The 16,911-nt window shown below is 42.9% G+C and overlaps 1 protein-coding gene across 1 annotated transcript in view; it reads left to right on the top strand.

Annotated features, from left to right (window-relative positions):
* DOCK2 (dedicator of cytokinesis 2) overlaps positions 1-16,911 on the top strand; it is a 349,654-nt gene that overhangs the window by 297,482 nt on the left and 35,261 nt on the right. Inside the window, exons 48-50 of the mRNA XM_082254918.1 lie at positions 2,736-2,863; positions 7,467-7,650; positions 9,135-9,252. Of these exons, the coding sequence (XP_082111044.1) occupies positions 2,736-2,863; positions 7,467-7,650; positions 9,135-9,252 (430 nt within the window). The remainder of the gene's footprint in view (positions 1-2,735; positions 2,864-7,466; positions 7,651-9,134; positions 9,253-16,911) is intronic.

Consider the following 16,911-nt stretch of genomic DNA (forward strand, 5'->3'; position numbering starts at 1 on the left):
AGTTCACGACTGACCATATTAAAATAATGCAATTAAAACCTCAGAAATATTGCAATGGTGCCGCCTCAGTGTCTGCGATTTTCACATGAAATGAATGCAGCCTATTGATTGGAGGCCTCCCACATATCCAGTGCAGCTTATAATTTACACACAACTAAAGAGATAAGGACTGTACCAATAGCAGGCACTGGGGGGGGGGGTCGAAATCAGGGGGTTAGTATCCTATCTCAGGACGGGGTAGTATTGATCTTCCTCCGCTCCCTGAACACTGAGCTCCCTCCGGACTGCTATCTATGTGTGGGTGACACAACTGATGTGTATATAGCAGTCTATGAGATATAACTCCATATACAGATACGGACCACACCTCCCCCATCCCTATGACATTACAGCGGGGATACTCCATGCATCGGCACCTACCGTCTCCCCTGTGTAACCCCCGGCAGAGAAACTCTGGAGTACCCCATTGATATGCAGCCTCAGATCGGAGCCAATGGTGGACCTGACGGGACACCGCCCTCCTGTACCGGTCTGACACAGTCACTGGCAGCACTATTGGATGTAACAGCACTAACTCCGCCCAGCCAGCCAAGGGGATGCGGGGACCACAAGCACGTTATCAAACAAGCAGTGCAGGGGGAGGAGCCGAATAGGCAGGGTTACATGACCATGCCCCGGAGCCCGCCCCCGGCTGGGATGTGAGCTCCGGTGTCCCTGTACTCAGTGCTCTGCCACTGGGAGGAATATTGTCCCAGTGCCATGACAACGGCCCTCACGGACAAAAAAACCAACCAGCCCACTGGGAATTCTCCTGGTGCTCCCGATTAGCCAATCTGGGCCTGGGTGGTGTGTTGAGTTATTTTGAGGGGACAGAAAATTGACACTGTTATACAAGCTGTACATTCCCTACTTTACATTGTAGCAAAGTGTCATTTCTTCAGTGTTAAGACATGAAAAGATATATAGTAAAAAAATTACAAAAATGTGAGGGGTGTACTCACTTTTATGAGATGCTGTGTATATATATATATATATATATATATATATATATATATATATATATATCTCAAAATTGATCAGTCCTGATGTACTGATGCCCTATTTCCTTTCTTAAGGCCCAAAAACTTAAAACAGTACAAATATCCCCCAATTACCCAAATACCCTTTTTTGGAAAGTAGGCAGTCTAAGCTGTTTAGTGAGAAGCATGGTGAGTTTTTTGAAGTTGTAATTTTTGTCAAAACGTTTTCGAAAATGGAAAAAAAAAAAGTTCATCATTTTTTTTGTACATACCGTCACCAGTGGAATGAAGCATTATTATATAACGGGTGGGGCAGCGGTCAGAGACACTGAATGGTGACAGTATGTAAAAAACTAAAAATAAAATAATTTTTTTCTATTTTTTTTTCTTTTTTTACTACATTTTTTCAACATTTTATTAATATCTTTTTTTAACACACTGTGACCAGAGCAATACAGTGTTACCATAGTAACACTGTACTACTCTAGGCAAGTGATCAGGGTTTTTTTATTTTTTGTACAATATGATTGCTTATACTATGGAATTTCATTATGAGCAACCATTTTTCACTGAATGAAATTGATTAATTCAGAGTGTTTAGCTGTGATTAGCTGTAATTGGCCACAGCTAATTACATGGTACAGAAGGGCTGTGTTTGGTCCTGTCTGTACCATGTGATCACTGTGTCCAATCACAGCTAGCAAAGCAATTGTACACAATGGATTGCATGAAAGAAAGCAATTAGTTGTTTACAATCATCATGCATCTGCTGTGATTGGTCACAGCGATCACTGGCCCGGGGCTGTGCACAGAGGCACATTCTGGTAGAAAGTCATATGAACTGGGTAAAACGTTTATATTTTCAATCTTGGGTACTGAACTTTATCCATACTTAATTCAGTGTGCACTATCTCATATATCTCTATATAAATTAAGCAATAGCTGTCAGCTTATACCTTTTTTTTTATTGTGACGGGACCCTTCAGTGTCACCTGGAGCATCCCATCACATTTCTTCTCTAAATAAAAGTAAATACAATCCCTGTGCCCTTATCCTACTATGCACTGTATAGAATAAGCAATATTTGCTCTGGTTTAACTACTATTTTCACATCTTGGGAGAAAAGCTTGATCATTTCTTTTGGAATGAGTGATGTCAGATATTAATACTGATTGTGATATTTCAGCAGATCCAAGGCATAAGCTCTTTTTAAGCAGACCTGCAGTTTTTCTTATAAAAATATCACAAGAAAAAAGCCCAGGAAAAATAATAAAAACAACTACTTTCACTGCAGTACAATTTTTATCTGGAGTTGTCCGCCTCATTTATTGCATTCTGCCATCAGATTCTAGGGTTAATGGCAGCCAGTGTCATTAAACTCACTTTGTCTGACTCCAGGCTGTTATGGGTCAGCCACGTGGGGTGGTGCCATATCTCCAAGATGGACACTGTATAATACTACACTGAACAGTGCTCACATATTATTATAAGAGCACTGTTTAGTGCAACAGGACCGACAAGCATATAATGCCGTATGAGCAGGTTACATTTATGATAGTTTTTGAAGGAATAATTGTTTTAGACAAATCTAACCCTATAGCAGATTCTGTCTTTTCAGACATAAATTGTTTGAGCCAATTCTTCCATTAGTCAACTTCACACAATATATACATTATACTTTTGCAGTAAATCTCACATCACACAAATATTTTGCAGCCTGACATTGATGATGGCAGAGTTGGAAGACCAAGATCCATGTTAAGATCTTATCGACAGATGTCTGTTATTTCCATGTCATCAGTTGGGTCTGAATGCAGCTCTCCAAACAGGACTGTTACAGAAAGGTTAGTACGAATTCTTGCACTAATCTTCAGGCATCTGGCTTTTAGCACTAGGCTTTGTATGATAAATGAGAACTTGGGGTTAAGTCTGTTTCACTAAGCAAGATTTAATAGCAAATAAGAATGGGAAGGGTGCATACCAAAGAGCAGAGAAAGAAACAAATTACCGCTCAAAGGCTACCAGCTTAACAAACAAGATCCCGAGCAAACTGTGGCAATCCTGAAAAACTGGGTGCTCGCCAAGGTCCGCAACCCAGAGAGTCCATATGTTTTGTAGAAAGAAAGCGGCACCTCCAGTCGTAGGAAACTTGGGTTTATTGTGAAATCAAAGGTCCAAGACCGAACATACGTACAAGACAAACTGGATCAGCAGACGCGTTTCACACCATGTGCTTAATGATTAAGCTTAATGATTAATGATTAAGCACATGGTGTGAAATGCGTCTGTTGATCCAGTTTGTCTTTTACGTATGTTCGGTGTTTGACCTTTGATTTCACAATAAACCCAAGTTTCAAGTTTCCTAAGGGTGCATACCACACAGTGGCGTAGCGTGGGGGGTGCTGGGGCGCCAGTGCCACGCTGCCATTTAGGAGCCCGCTCAGCCATCTGCTCAGCCATCCTGAACAAGCCCTGCATGGACGACGGGAGGCAGGAGGCTGATATCAGAGCCAGTACAGCTCCGGATGGAGGGTGGGACTTCAAGTTAACCCACAGGTGATTGGTTGTTAGTAATCAATTACAAGCTGGTTACCTGGAAAGGTTTTGCAGATCCCGCCCTCCTTCCAGAGCTGTCCTGCTTCTGATGTCAGCTTCATGCTTGCCGCCGTCCATGGGGAGCTGTCCAGCTGCTTTCCGCTCTGTGAGTAATGTGGATTGTGGAGGAAGCTGAGGGTGCTGTAAAGGGGGAGCTGAGGACAGGAACCTGAAGATGGGAGGGAGCTGAGGACAGGGAGCTGAAGATGGGGGGGTGGGATGAGGACAGGAATCTGAAGATGGGTTAAAGCTGAAGACAGGAATGTAAAGGGGTACTGTGCAACAGCAAAGTAAAGGGGTAGGGGGGACAGGAATGTAAAGGGTTAGTGAAGGGGTAGTGGGGGACAGGAATGAAAAGAGGTAGTGGGGGACAGGAATGTAAAGGGGTAGTGGGGGACAGGAATGTAAAGGGGTAGTGAAGGGGTAGTGGGGGACAGGAATGTAAAGGGGTACTGGGGAGATAGGAATGTAAAGGGGTGCTGGGGAGACAGGAATGAAAAGGGGTAGTGGGGGACAGGAATGTAAAGAGGTAGTGGGGGACAGGAATGTAGGGGTAGTGGGAGGACAGGAATGTAAAAGGGTACTGGAGATGAGGACAGGAATGTAAAGGGGTACTGGAGATGAGGACAGGAATGTAAAGGAGTAGTGGGGGACAGGAATGTAAAGGGGTAGTCGGGGACAGGAATGTAAAGGGGTAGTGAATGGGTAGTGGGGGACAGGAATGTAAAGGGGTACTGGGGAGACAGGAATGTAAAGGGGTAGTGTGGGACAGGAATGTAAAGGGGCAGTAGGGAACAGGAATGTAAAGGAGTAGTGGGGGACAGAAATGTAAAGGGGTAGTGAAGGGGTAGTGGGGGACAGGAATGTAAAGGGGTAATGGGGAGACAGGAATGTAAAGGGATAGTGGGGGACAGGAATGTAAAGGGGTAGTGGGGGACAGGAATTTAAAGGGGTAGTGGGAGACAGGAATGTAAAGGGGTAGTGGGGGACATGAATGTAAAGGGGTAGTGGGGATGAGGACAGGAATGTAAAGGGGCATTGCAGATGAGGACATGAATGTAAAGGGGTGGGGGTGCGGACAGGAATGTAAAGGGGTACTGGGGATGAGGACAGGAATGTAAAGGGGTACTGGGGATGAGGACAGGAATGTAAAGGGATGGGTGGGGGTGAGGACAGGAATGTAAAGGCGGAAGGGAGGTGATATAAAGGGGCTAAGGACAGGAATGCAGGGGGGGCTGAGGACAGAAATGTGAAGGAGTAGGGGTGTGATATAAAGGGGCATAAGGATAGGAATGTAAAGGGGGGGGGTGATGACAAGGATGTGAGGGGAGGGGGGATATGAAGGTGGGCTGAGGACAGTAATGTGAAGGGGGGGTTGTGATGTGCAGGGGGGACTGAGAACACTATTGTATGACAGGATTATGATGTGAAGGATCTGAGGCTAGCTTTATAACATTGCTACCTGTGCTCTGCATGTAGACAGCCCATTAATTTCATTTTGTGTAATTGTCAGTATAGTAATTAGGTAGGTCAGTGTAGTGATCAGGTTTGTCAGTGTAGTGGTCAGGTAGGTCAGCATAGGTGTCAGTATAGTAATCAAGTAGGTTAGTGTAAGAATCAGGTAGGTCTCTGTAGGTATCAGTATAGTGATCAGGTAGGTTAGTGCAGGAAACAGGTAGGTCTGTGTAGTGATCAGTGTAATTGTCAGGTAGGTTTGTGTAGTAGTCAGGTAGGTTTGTGTATTGGTCTTGTAGGTTTGTGTAGTGGTTAGGTAGGTTTGTGTAGTGGTCAGGTAGGTCAGTGTAGGTGCCAGTATAGTAATCAGGTAGGTCAGTGTAGGAATAAGGTAGGTCTGTGTAGAGGTCAGCTAGGTCAGTGTAGGTGTCAGTGTAGTGGTGTAGTGGTCTGTGCAATGGTCTAGTAGATTTGTGTAGGGGCGCAAATTACTTACCTTGCCCTGGGCGCTGACAACCCACGCTACGCCACTGATACCACATAATGCATCCACACAGTTATAGTAATATCAAACCACCACTCAAAACAAAAATGTAGCTTTTGTAAGCCACAAAAATTAAAACAGACAAAGATTGTAACTGAGAGGAGGAAAATAACCCTAACTTTAAAATACTCACATTTGGGCTGATTTTGAAGTGAATGAGTCTGCAACAGGAAAACCGCACAAGGAGTCAGTCCTGGGAGCTCTGGCTCAAGGACCTGCTGGGAACATACATTTTTCCTATGTTCCCCCAAAAAAAAGAATGTCCAGGGTTGGTGTAAGGGAGCTCCATTCTGAAATTTGAAAAACAGGGAGTGCATATAAGAAGTGATTCTGAATACAGTATATAACATTGTCATAAAGTATAAATCAATGGAACCAGGTTGAAACAAAAGGAGCAAAAAAGAAAGAAGTGCAGAGGATAAATATATTTGAGAGGCATGGCCATGGAGTGGGGAAAATAAATAAGACAAATTAGGCATCGAAAATGTGATAAGGTTATATAGCAGAGAAATGATGAAAGATTCGCAGAGTGGTTACCTTTACACGGGCCATAATCCACAGGCATTACGCACAATAGGGGCTTCTAGAGGGACTGGCTAGTGTCAAATGGGGATCCTAAATGCTTTTGTACATATTGTTCTAACATTAAAGACCCCCTAACGCAGTTTAAGATTAAACCGCTTCTAGTCTAACTTCCTTGAGTGGCTGTGTGTGTTCTTAAGAGACCTAAGATTGAATAGTTATCTCCCTCTGATAGACTCACTATTTAGATATTTGGGAAAATAGGTTTATTTTTTGTAGCCATTCCTCATAACTGAGGTCAATCTAGTCCTCTGGACTCTGTCCAGTTCCAGCACTTTCCTCCTAAGGGCTGGTGACCAGAATTGGACAGCATACTCAAGATGTGGCTGAACCAGAAAGTGAGTAATGGCTGCGATCTGCGATTTTTTTTGCAGGACTGCGACATTGCGGCGGGCAGATTGGACCTTTGACTGACATTTTGGACACTTTTGGGGGTACCAGTGACATTACTACAGTAATCAGTGCTATAAATATGCACTGTTACTGTAAAAATGACACTGGCAGGGAAGGGGTTAATTTTTATTGGAGAGGGTGGGGTTAATGTATGCCTGGTGCTTACTGACGTGTGTGGGGGGAGGTGACTGAGTGAAACAGGGACAGATCGCAGGTTCAGCTATGCTGAACCCTGCAATCTGACCCTGCCTGTCACTTAGGAGATCCGCCCGCTTTGTTTATACAAGCGAGCGGATTTCCACACTAGATCCCAGACGATCGGGGAAGAGCAGCGGTGATCATCCCTCCTCCCCTGGCCCGACTCCCGCTGTAACTGAATACAGCGGGAGCGAGCCTCCGGCAGCGCGCGCGCGCCGCCGAGAGAGGGGAGTGTCTGGTGACGTAGGTCTACGTTGCCAGACGATAACGAGCCACTTTGCCGCAGTACAGTCAACGTGACTGGTCGGCAAGTGGTTAATAACATTCAATTACAATATGACTTGTGTAGCCGTTGTATATGCTATATTATTTTCTTTTTATTTGCTTTTTTTTTTCTTACAAATATGGATTTACCCTTTAAGGATTGACTGGGATTTGGAGTTAGAATGACAGTGTTTGAGAGACATGTGGTAAAGGTTTAGAGTTAAAAGTGTGCTGAAGTATTTGTCTTGGATAGTAGCAGCCATTCCCTGGTTATTTTCATTGACTGTTTGGCTCTGGAATTCTGAAGTTTTCTATTGTTTATTTTATAGGTAATTGTAAAATTAATATGTTCATGATTTGTGAGAAAGTTATTTTGCGGCATGGTCATGCTAATCATATTATCATTTACTTTCTAGCAGCATTGATTACGAAATGACAGTGGCCAAATCAAAACCTCAAGGGAATGAAGTGAGTCCAGTTCCTGTAACAAGTGAAACTGAAGTAAAATTGCGAAGGTCCCGTAAAAAAGCAAAAAGGAGCAGTGTAGTGTTTGCTGATGAAAAGAACGCTTCGGAGTCATCAATATCTGAGTCCAAGAGAGTACGTTTTTCTACTATATCTCTTTAACTAACAATCAGACCATGAGGGGTCCTGGAAGGGTTTTGTGCTGGAACCTTAGGCTGTCAGTTAAAGCTGAGGTCTAATTCTAAGCTCAGGAACTGAATCAATAAACTCCTAGGCTTCCAATTGTGCTACAAATCTACTCTAGTGCTCTGCAGAACTATGTAACCACAGAAATGTCTTATAATATAATTATATTGGAAATCCCGGTGATATCATCTGATATCATACTGAACTGAAGCAGCAACAGATCAGTGAATGATGCTCTGAATGACACCTGTATTATTATGTGAGCATTAAATCAGCACAATGTTTGGTGTCGCACACAAATAAAAATGCTACCTCTGCATTAATTCCCATCTTTCCAAGTCCAGCTTGATTGCATCTTAAAATAATACTAAACATTTATAGAAACAGATTTGTATCCTGTTTTAATTACAATGTATTATCAGTTAAGCCAAACTCTGGGCTTGGGGCTCCACATTTTATAAAAAATGCAACAGACTAATCTTTGAACCCCGCAGGTCACAGTAACAGGTAAATCAAACTCCCACCCTCCTCAGCAGCACATGCTTCTTTGCTCCAACGCTATGCTGATGGACAACTTTTTTTTGACCAGCCAATACTTCCGGGTGTGGGGGATCATGGGACCGACTACTCTGCCTCACAAGTGACAATGTTGATTGTCATGTGAGGTCTAGTAGAAAGTGCTCAACCAGCTTACATTGAGCTTCCACTCGAGGGGCTGAGAGGATCAGTTGGGGAATAAAAGTAAGTTGACTATGTGCTGCTGGAAATGGATGGGGGAAGCACAGGTTACCTTAACAAGTTAAGGATGTAGGGCATACCTTATGAGCCCTAGAGTCCTTTCCTCCTCAGCTCAAGCCTACACATGTAGCTGCCAATACCTGATTACCTGATATCACATTCACAGCTAATATTCTGCTCTGTGACTAAGCGGTACTTTTTTTCTATGTATATTTTATTGATTTATTGATTTATTTTACATGGGAGTTGACAAGAAAACCTGAAGGCCAAGTAAAATACTAAAGTTTTGTTTTGAATAAAGTATATTTAAGCATTTATTATACTTAAAGCGGCACCAAACTCACTGTAACAGCTAAAAAACGGTATTCTGTTTTTTACTGTTTTAGACTTTTTTTGTGCTGCAAAGCAGCACCTCCGGGATTTTTGCCTAGTCTGGGGAGTGTGTTAGTAAGCCACAAAGTGCCGTGCATGTGCGTATGCATGGTGGATTTGTGTCCATGGCACAAACGCTGCAGGGCGGTATAGTGGCAGTCATGGAAATGCCACAAAATAACAGTACAAAATTGCACAGCTGTCAATGTAATGTGTATTCTTGGTTTGGGAAACTATTATAGTCAAAATAAGATGGACAAACATGAGACAATATGACATTTGAAGGATGCAAAATATTTATTCTCAGATGATATATTTTACAGCTTTCTAAGAAACAAGAGTTTATGAGTGACACCAATCTTTCAGACCATTCTCCAGCACCCCAGGCTTCTGTTCTCAAGCAAATGAGCTTTGCAAGCCGATCCATGCCTACTATTCCAGGTACATTCCAATTTATACAAATAAGTTCCCATTTATAATTGTGTTTATTTAGGATGAATCGAACTGGTATGCATTACTGGCTAATCAGGTTGAATTTTGGAAGGACACATACAGTTACAATTTTTTTATGAACAATTGTGCTTGGGTTCAGATTGTGAACAGTTTTGCAAACCTTCCTGATAGTTTAAATTTATGAGCTTTGTGGCAAACGCTATGGAAGCCTAAGGGGGAGGGGGCTGAATAGTGTTTTATATTACTTGTGGTTTGTTGGGCTATTGTAAAAAGATGACTTGCCATAAGGGACATGAACCCTGTCCCATAAAAAAAAAAAATAAAATCTCTCTGTATTTGTCAAAAAAAGGGAAAAGCATTTTTAGCACTACGGTAAACCCCCGCTCCATTGCGGTTCAGTTTTTGCGGTCCCGGTATATTCCGTTTTTTTTTGTAATGTTATTTTACTATATAAATCATTAAAAATGAAATATTTTTGTGTTTTCCATAGCTCTTGCAATGTCTCTCAGTATCTATTATGTGTTTAAATTAGTTTCTATTGTTTTAAAAGTGTGTTCAAAGACCTTAAAATGCTTTTACACGTACAGTGACAGTAAAAAAAACATGCCTACAATGCATTTTAATAGGGTTTTTCTATTTCGTGGATTTTCACTTTTCGCAGCTGGGTCCGGAACGTAACCCCCGCAATGGAGGGGGGTTTACTGTATATGTATGTGCCATAAACAATACTTTAACTAATGTGCAGTTATAATAAAAGTGTCACCAGGTGCTGGAAACTGTGACTGAAAAAAGCAGGTCTTTTTTCTCAGAGAAAAGATGCCGGCACTAACAACCCAACCCAAAAGCCCCCCACCACCACCACAAGGCCCCAGTAGCCAAATTGAGCTACTATTAGCATTGGCTCTGGGATCAGGATGATGCCTGTATGCTAGTGAAGGTAGAAACGTGTGTCACTCCTCTAACCAGGCTCTGCAAACTTTGCCAATCAGTTCTGCTGCTCTAGTTACCAACAAGTGTCTAGAGATTGCTGCACAGACAGTGGACAGCTGTGCAGAGGGCATGCATGCGGGGTTTTTGCAGGGTGCAGTAACCATTTTCACATGACCAGGAGGAGTAGGGAACACATAAGCAACACCAGTCTGCTCTGCGGTATCACATGGGACATGGAACAGCAGTGGTGACGAGCAGGGATTTTCAAACTGGACCTGGAAGCAAGCTTTGACTCTCACCAACTCAGCACCCAATTAGCCACAGTCCACAGTCTGGGCATTTCGTGCCCCACAGCTGCACATAACAAAGGGGCGTGGATGCTCATGACCTCATTGACCTAATATGGTTACATGGCCAAATTTGGTTGATTACATTGTGCGAATATGGCCATGTGGCCACATTTGGTCAAGGATTTACCCGCCCTTTGTTATGTGCAGCTTTAGGATGGAAAATTCCCTGGCTGTGGCTTATCAGATGCTGATTTAGTGAGTGTCACAGCTTGTTTCTGAGTGAAGAAATGTCATCAGCACACCAAGGATTCCTCAGAAGGGTCCAAAGCTTTATTCACTGTGTGACCATGTGAATAAAGCTCTGGAACCTTCTGAAGGATCCTTGGTGTGCTGATGACATTTCTTCATTTAGATTGTCTGCAATTTCCAGCCAGTGGTCATTATTACAGCACCCAGCATTATTACAGTCATTTCCATGAATGTGTGCGTGGGGAATATTGCATTTGGACAGCTTGCTTCCCAGTTCAACAGAAAAGAAACAAGAAAACAACAGATGTAAAAAAAAAGAAACTTGAAAACTAGAAACAGTGCCCTTCCTTGTTAATGAAATAGCAGTGCTAGTAACAATGTCACATGTGTATGCAAATGTATATATAAATGTCTATATAAATGTATTCAATAATTCTTGCAAAATCTATAGGCGTCCTCTTGGAAAAAAATCTTCTCTACCACGTGTGTGATTTAAGTGAACCAAGTACCATTTCAGTCTTTGCAGATGACCAAGCTATGCAATGGGTTAATGTCCTTACAGGATGTCTCCAACTTACAAGCCAACCGCAATGCACTGTTTCATTGGGCGACTATGTGGCAAATGAGATTTAATGTTGATAAATGTAAAGTTATGCACTTGGGGCTAAGAATATGCATGCATCATACATACTAGGGGGAGTACAACTGGGGGAATCAATGGTGGCGAAGGATCTGGGTGTTCTGGTAGATCATAAGCATAATAGTGGCATGCAATGCCAAGCAGTGTTTTCCAAAGTGAGCAAAATCCTTTCTTGTATTAAGAGAGGTATAGACATTATTTTGCCCCTGTACAAATCATTAGTAAGACCTCACCTGCAATATGCAGTTCAGTTTTGGGCACCAGTTCCAAAAAGTATATCGGGGAACTGGAGAAAGTGTAGAGAAGGGCAACCAAACTGATAAGAGGCATAGAGGAACTCATCTATGAGGAAAGATTAGAGGAACTGAATTTATTCTCTCTTTAGAAGAGGAGAATAAAGGGGGGATATGATCAACATGTTTAAACAGATAGGTGGTCCATATAGTGAACTTGGTATTGAGTTATTCAATTTAAGGTCATCACAGAGGACAAGGGGGCACTCTTTACGTCTGGAGGAAAAGAGATTTAATCTCCAAATATGGAAAGGCTTCTTCACAGTAAGAGCTATGAAAATGTGGAATAGACTTCCTTTAAGAGCTGGTTACTAACTGGATACTAACATTTATAGATAAAGTTGATCCAGGGAATATCCTATTGGCTCTTGGGGGATCAGGAAGGAATTTTCTTTCCCCTGCTGGAGCAAATTAGATCATGCTTTGCTGGGTTTTCTTGCCTTCCACATGATCAACTGTGGGTAAGGGATTGTGCATATAGGATTGTAAAACGTTTATTGGTTACATTAGATGGACTTCTGTCTTTTTTCAACCAGACTAACTATGTAACTATGTAAGTGGGATCTGCAAACAGAAAACTTGCAGAGATGATGTTATTACATAAAGGCCTGCAGCATTTTATCTCTCATTTGTCACAGTCCTAGTGAGTACCCTTACAATCTTCCACCCTCCACCATGCTACAAATATAGAAACTTCAATAGTATGATGTCATCTCATACACTTTTACTGAGAACAATAAAATAATCCACTCACTTTTAAAAGTGCTATTCCTGCACCAGCATGGAACCTTAGTCATGTATTATCGCCCTGCCAGGTATCTCCAAATACCGGTGTTGGAAAATTATGCATATACTTGCATGCTTGCTTAGGCCCCTCCTTCTGATTGATTGATTATTCAAGGACTCCAAACTCACATGCCAGAATTAACTCTTGTCAATAATCCTTAATTACGGTAGTCATGTCATGATTATAATTCCTGCAGGTCATTCTTTATACATGCATTCTAAATACATAACAAATAACTAAAAATGTTCTCTCCCCACTCCATGTTTATGCAGCCCTACTCCCTTGGGAGCTGCTTGAAGCGGATTGCCCTGGGTTACCCTTAGCAACAACCGGCAAATTCGTAACACTTTAAGTCCTTGGCTCAGTCAGTAAACAGTTCAGGGGATTTGGTTTTTGTGTATTTTATTGGAACTGGGATAGGAGAAGGGATGAGTGGGATATTCCAACTATGAACTATGCACAATATTCGGGACAACTAGCTGTAGTGTGTGCGGCAAGGCCGCTGCTTCACCCTGCCACTAAGGTGAAGATGTTTAGAAAAGATCCTGTTTTAGTTACTCTCTTAAGGGTTTCTCTGAAACTGGTACCCCTTTACTCTCAATGTTGGTGTGCTGACACCTGTCCGCTTCCAGAGTGGTCCCCTTCCTGGCAGACCCCTGGGCAAGTTCCTCTGTACTCAGAGACACTGTTCTTCCAGAGTCACCGTTGCCTCCAAACTCCTCTTGTCAGAATCCACTGGACTTCTGCATTCAGCAACACCTTCAGGTTCACCAGGCCGACTGCCTGTGACCACCTTTCCCAGCTGCAGAAGGAGACACAGCCATGCCCTCCTTATGGGACTTGGCTTCCCGCCAAAAGACACCCTGTCACATGTGCCCTTGGCTTTTATGGTCAAACCCAGGATGCACCACTGTTGACTGTTGACTGTTAATGCACCACTGGGACTGCCACAAAAGCCTGTGTGTCACTGGCTAGGTTTCCTCCACTGTCCAACAGGCTCCCCTATTGGATACAGTGGGGACACTACCTCAGATTAAGTGAATCACACCTGGACACATGTAACAGGCCTAACTAAAAATCCTGCTCCCTGATAAGCAGGAAAGCAACCCAATGCTTTTACCTAGCACCTGACTAGGAGGGTGCTACATTTACGATTACTGCCACGTGCAAACTTTAATTTAACTACCCTTTAAAAACTCCTCACAATCAGATGCTACATCTAATGTTAAAACTGAGATGTGTTGCATCACCCTCTTCTGTGATGCAACAAGGAAGTGAAGACTTCTGGGAGATGACCAATAGGAAATGAATGCTGAGAGATGATCTACATGTAGTGATGGAATCAGAAACTCATTTTAAAAATCAAATAAACTGACAAGATTTTAAACCTCCTGTGGATAAGCTCTGCTTGAGTTGGAGACGTTAGGATTTCCTACATTACATCCAGAATCTACTTCATGACTGCCAGTGGTTTACTTCATGCTGTTACCTTACATCAGTAAGGTAAGGGTGTAGACGTGTAGTACACCCAGAAGAGTGACTCTATTTCTGCTTAACCAACCCGTGCTGGAGTTTAATCTTATTCTCTCTCTGCATCAGCCTTTCTCAACCTTTTATTACAGAGGAACCCTTGAAATAATTTTCAGGTCTCAGGGAACCTCTGCTAATAATGACTATATTTACAACTCATGATTAGTGTTGAGCGAACACGGACTGTATTATTCGTGTTCGTACCGAATAATTGGATTTTTTGTACCCGAACACGGACACGGACACTTTACTGTATGTTCGGGTAAAAATCCGTGTTCGGTCGTTTTATTTCCGGGTTTTGCATGCTTTGGCGCTCTTTTCATGGCGGGCTTTCAACAGCCAATCAACAATCGTTTAACTGGTGTGCCTTAAGCCATCCCAGCCATGCCTGCAAATGTCTCAGTAGCTGTGATTGGCCGTCTGAAGCATGTGACCAAGTCTTTATAAGTTCGAGGCAGCCGCAGCGGCGTCATTATGCTGCTTAGATTCAGGGACAGAGCACACATCAACGTGCTGGCTGCTGATTAGGGAAAGATAGGCAGGAAAAAACCATTTGTGTCCGGATAGAATTGAGGGACAGGTCGGAGTGTTTAGGCAGGGCGAGTTGTAGGCATTTTAGGGATAGAGTCTGCTGAATTATAGGGTCAGTGTCTTCTACAAACTACAATCGATATTGCTGTGTGGGGGGTGGGGTCTGCACTCAATCCTGATCTACGATCTCTTCTCAATCCTGTTAGGGACAGAGTCTGCTGAATTTTAGGGAAACTGTGTTCTACAAACTACAATCGATATTGCTGTGTGGTGTGGGATTGGAGATAGGCAGGTGTCAGTGATCCACATCCATTTTTCTGTGTGTGAGCTGCAGTGAACACAATCTTTTTGGGCTGCAGTGAACACAATCTTTTTGGGCTGCAGTGAACACAATCTTTTTGGGCTGCAGTGAACACAATCTTTTTGGGCTGCAGTGAACACAATCTTTTTGGGGTGCAGTGAACAAAATCTTTTTGGGGTGCAGTGAACACAATCCTTTTTGGTGTGCAGTGAACACAATCTTTGTGGGGTGCAGTGAACAAAATCCTTTGTGGGGTGCAGTGAACACAATCTTTTTGGGGTGCAGTGAACAAAATCCTTTTTGGGGTGCAGTGAACAACATCCTTTTTGGGGTGCAGTGAACACAATCTTTTTGGGGTGCAGTGAACAAAATCCTTTGTGGGGTGCAGTGAACACAATCTTTTTGGGGTGCAGTGAACACAATCTTTTTGGGGTGGAGTGAACAACATCCTTTTTGGGGTGCAGTGAACAAAATCCTTTTTGGGGTGCAGTGAACAAAATCATTTTTGGGGTGCAGTGAACACAATCTTTTTGGGGTGCAGTGAACACAATCTTTGTGGGGTGCAGTGAACACAATCTTTTTGGGGTGGAGTGAACAACATCCTTTTTGGGGTGCAGTGAACAACATCCTTTTTGGGGTGCAGTGAACACAATCTTTTTGGGGTGCAGTGAACACAATCTTTGTGGGGTACAGTGAACAGAATCTTTGTGGGGTGCAGTGAACACAATCTTTGGGGGGTACAGTGAACACAATCTTTGTGAGGTGCAGTGAACACAATCTTTGTGGGGTGCAGTGAACACAATCATTGTGGGGTGCAGTGAACTCAATCTTTGTGGGGTACAGTGAACACAATCTCATACTTCTGAAGGTTTGAGGGTGCTGCCTGTTCCATACTCCCCCTACTCCTCATCTAGCCTTTTAGGGGTACAAACAATAGTAATTGGGGCCTAGTGTGGTTGTGTACGTGTGATATACATACACTTTTTTGGGATCATATTTTCTATTCCGCTATTTAATCAAAAACCTTTGGGGATCAGTTAAATTGGGGGATAGTCTGTGTTGGTACGTGTGAGAGAGATCCACCTTTCCAAGTTGTTGGGGTTCATCTCATACTTCTGAAGGTTTGAGGGTGCTGCCTGTTCCATACTCCCCCTACTCCTAGCCTTTTAGGGGTACAAACAATAGTAATTGGGGCCTAGTGTGGTTGTGTACGTGTGATATACATACACTTTTTTGGGATCATATTTTCTATTCCGCTATTTAATCAAAAACCTTTGGGGATCAGTTAAATTGGGGGATAGTCTGTGTTGGTACGTGTGAGAGAGATCCACCTTTCCAAGTTGTTGGGGTTCATCTCATACTTCTGAAGGTTTGAGGGTGCTGCCTGTTCCATACTCCCCCTACTCCTAGCCTTTTAGGGGTACAAACAATAGTAATTGGGGCCTAGTGTGGTTGTGTACGTGTGATATACATACACTTTTTTGGGATCATATTTTCTATTCCGCTATTTAATCAAAAACCTTTGGGGATCAGTTAAATTGGGGGATAGTCTGTGTTGGTACGTGTGAGAGAGATCCACCTTTCCAAGTTGTTGGGGTTCATCTCATACTTCTGAAGGTTTGAGGGTGCTGCCTGTTCCATACTCCCCCTACTCCTAGCCTTTTAGGGGTACAAACAATAGTAATTGGGGCCTAGTGTGGTTGTGTACGTGTGATATACATACACTTTTTTGGGATCATATTTTCTATTCCGCTATTTAATCAAAAACCTTTGGGGATCAGTTAAATTGGGGGATAGTCTGTGTTGGTACGTGTGAGAGAGATCCACCTTTCCAAGTTGTTGGGGTTCATCTCATACTTCTGAAGGTTTGAGGGTGCTGCCTGTTCCATACTCCCCCTACTCCTAGCCTTTTAGGGGTACAAACAATAGTAATTGGGGCCTAGTGTGGTTGTGTACGTGTGATATACATACACTTTTTTGGGATCATATTTTCTATTCCGCTATTTAATCAAAAACCTTTGGGGATCAGTTAAATTGGGGGATAGTCTGTGTTGGTACGTGTGAGAGAGATCCACCTTTCCAAGTTGTTGGGGTTC

This window comes from Pelophylax lessonae, assembly GCF_965119305.1.
Source record: "Pelophylax lessonae genome assembly, chromosome: 4".
Taxonomy (NCBI): Eukaryota; Metazoa; Chordata; class Amphibia; order Anura; family Ranidae; genus Pelophylax; species Pelophylax lessonae.